Below are 3,417 nucleotides of genomic sequence, written 5' to 3'. Positions count from 1 at the left end.
AAACAAACTACTTTATCAAACAAACAAAACAATTTAAAAAAAATTTTACTTTAGCAAACAAACACTTAAAAAAGAGATTTTCACTTTTTTCACATAACATAAAGCAATTACTGCACCATAATGCAGCCTAAAACACAATTTTCCACTTTTCTAAAAAGCCATACAATTGAATCAATTGGGTAGTCAAGTTCTCAGGCTTATGCAACTTCATTTTTGCCTAGTTGTCAACTTGTCATAAAAACTAAGTTTCACTTATTATTAGACCGATAAATTTAAAAAAACTCAATACACAACATTTCTTAACTTGTGAAAGGTCACGTAATGATCTTTTAAACTTCTTTTGGTATCAAACTTCTCCTTGCACAGAACACATTCTTGCGGTTCTTCTGGTTTCTTAACGTAAGTTTTCTTTTCAGTTTGATGAAGGTTGTGACACCGTTCGCACAATTCCCTTTTACAGTACATGCAGTCGTCTTCCGCCGGGCACATTTCCTTAGAAAACAACCATGTGTGACAGTGCATAAAACTGCACAACTCGCACTTCATATTGGTGTGCATTTTAAAATGTGCCGCTTTGTAAAACTCCTTTTTGCAGGTGTTGCATTGATAAAAACTGTTAGAAGTCACTTGATTGGCTACATAGGTAACAGAGAAACGTCTGTGAACAAATTGGTGTTTTAAAAGCTCGATCCTCTTCAGAAAGGATTTATCACAAATAACACATTTGTGGGAAGCATCATCTTTCGTAAATAAGTTTGTTTTACGAACCTGAGACTTGTTATCGCTTGGTTTAGGACTGGGAATTGATTCGGCATGATTGCTGGAGACGGAGTAGGATGAAACGAAAGGTTTATTCGGATGAGTACGTTGAAAGTGAGCTTTCAGTACTCCCATAAGACTAAATTGACGTTGACAAAGATTGCATGTAAAGGGCTTTTCTTGAGGTTTTTCATCAGTAAAAGGAACAGCAGAAATTTCCAAAGCTATTCCTAGGCTAAGAGGCATGGTTGATTCAAACACAAAACAAAAGCTTTTCTAAACATAAAAATAAACATTAAGTTGCGTGCGAAATTTATAACCATGCAAAGGCGACAAGTTTCATAGCAAGATTTTGTAACGACTCAAGATATTTTTTTCTTCTTTTTTTGGCGTGTTAGTAGCCAGGAGATAATACTTTACTAGGGGTTATTTTTCACTGCAATCATTTTGTTCAGCATAATTATATTGCACCAATCAATCAATTTCAAAGAAGCATTGACTCCAGATGCAAACCTCTCGCCCGTGTGAATTCGAAGTTGAGACCAAAAATTTGATCGGAGAGTTTGTAGCGGATAAATATATTTCCCCAATAAGGTTCGGAATTCGAATGCGTGAACCAGGATGAAGTGGATGATTTAAATGCACACATCTGAGAAATTTGGATATTCCAGGATAATTTTCCCTTGATGCTATTCTTTTTATTGTTGCAAGTAGGAATCAGATAGATGGAAAATACTAGCCCGAGAATAACTAGTCAGTTAAGTTGCCAATCTCATTCGAAAAGAATTGCTTTCAGTGTGAATGTCCTTGTGATAGGACAATTCTCAGCACCATTCTCCCTGTCTAAATTTGGCAATGCGTGAGTACTTAATCTTACACGTAGTTTCCAAACATTTGCAAGCAAAGTCAAGGTAATTTGGATGCTGTGCGTTTGGTCCATCAATGCAACTTTAGCCATTGACAAGTGTTCAAATCTGTACAAACAGCCAGAGGATCCATTATCACTGCTTCCAATTCTTACAAGCGCATGTGATGGCATATGCGATTCGGAAGCATCGAAGGACCATTCTTGTTGCACGCGATTCATGCATCTCCTTTAGCCGTCGAGGAAGAAGGAGAACCTGATTGGTGAAAAATATATTTAACTGAAAAAAACTGACCAATCAGGTTCTCTTTTTCATTCGAGTGCTATTGATGGAGAGCGTCAAAAAATATTGAACGAAAAGTGTACCAAAATCTGACTATTATAAATTTATCCTACTCATTTCAAATTAAATACTAATTAAAGTAAGATTAAGATCATAAATAAATCGGTTGCAATCTATCCAAAACTAATCAAATTTGTAAATCTCAAATGAAAACGGGATAATCCAAAATTTACCTTGTTAATAAGGAAATTTATTCCCTAATAAAATATAAAGCGCTTTTTAAAGTTTGAAGTATATTATTTCAGCTAAAATAATTATTTTTCCGCCGAAGCAATTAGCTATCAAACTTATGAAGTAAGAAAAACGCTTTGACGAAAAGTAATTTTGCTGGATCAAAATAAATAATAATAATTAAAAAAATTACATTTTAAATTACCGTGTATGTAAATAGTAATTTTAACTTTTTTTTATAATCTTCTAATATCTTACTAAAGCGAGAAGGGATATTTAAAATTGTGACTGTTTGTTAGTGGATTGAGGAGACGCCATGATATGTGGCATCACTCATTTTCGTTACAATAGCATCTAACTATTATTGTTGTTATGCTAACATTTATCTTTAGGACGCATAGTTCAAGCTTCAAGTTTAAAAATAAAATTTTATGTACAATCTATAATTGTTTCCTTATGAGCAACTAGTATATTCAGATATTTTCAAATATAATTTCGATAACTAATTCAATACTACTAAACAAAAGGTCTTTAGCATAAAGTTTGGATTTTCAACATTATTTAAACTTAGAAAGTGACAACAAAAAATTCAAAAAAATCAAAATGCATACTTATTAGTGTTCATAGCTTAAAAATTTTTAAAACGTAATCGTTATGTCATGTAATAAATATGGAAATTCATTATTACAAAAGGAAAAATTTTATTGTTTCAAAATTGAAAAAAAAGTAACATTCAAAATCAAAATGTAATTTTTAATTCCTTAGATATTAAGGAAGGAAGGTTGCAAATGATCCCTTTTAACCCCTACCATTCATGGCGGTAAGATTTTCGACAGATCTGTCAGACGTTAAAAATTGAAGTATAACTCAATGCATGAATAATTGAAATAATGATTGCTTAAAATTAACAAAGATTATTGTCAATGTTTCTGGATAAAATAGAAATCTAATTTTACTACGAAATTGCAACAACGGAACTATTTCTTTAACTGAACATCTTTGATATTTTTTTAGTGTTGTATTTAGTCTTTTTCTACTATAAATTATATTTCTTTGAATCTCTTGACGTAAGCGGCAAAAATATACCTGTGTGGAGGAACGTGTGTTTTTCTTAACTCTCGTCAATATTAAATCGAAGTAAAATCTATGCAATATATTCAGAAGAAGCTCAGGGGACAGAGCGTTCGCCTTCCAATGAGGTGCACCGGGTTCGAATCCCTGTCGATACGAATTCCGCATTCGGCTTGCACCTACCACAGTGCTGAAGTGAAATATCCTC

At 32.9% G+C, this 3,417-nt stretch overlaps 1 protein-coding gene across 1 annotated transcript; it reads right to left on the bottom strand.

The window, feature by feature from the left end:
• Positions 1-282: 282 nt before the first annotated feature.
• On the bottom strand, positions 283-1,005 carry LOC147804326 (uncharacterized). The gene has a single exon (XM_087151528.1). It carries the CDS (start codon positions 1,003-1,005, stop codon positions 283-285), a length of 723 nt encoding a protein of 240 aa, XP_087007654.1.
• Between the last annotated feature and the right edge of the window lie 2,412 nt (positions 1,006-3,417).

The sequence above is a fragment of the Parasteatoda tepidariorum genome, chromosome 9, assembly GCF_982258835.1.
Source record: "Parasteatoda tepidariorum strain Cologne lab strain chromosome 9, Ptep-v5.0, whole genome shotgun sequence".
In the NCBI taxonomy this organism is placed as follows: domain Eukaryota; kingdom Metazoa; phylum Arthropoda; class Arachnida; order Araneae; family Theridiidae; genus Parasteatoda; species Parasteatoda tepidariorum.
The sequence above is the reverse complement of the archived record's forward strand: the minus strand, read 5'-3'. Positions and strand labels throughout refer to the sequence as shown.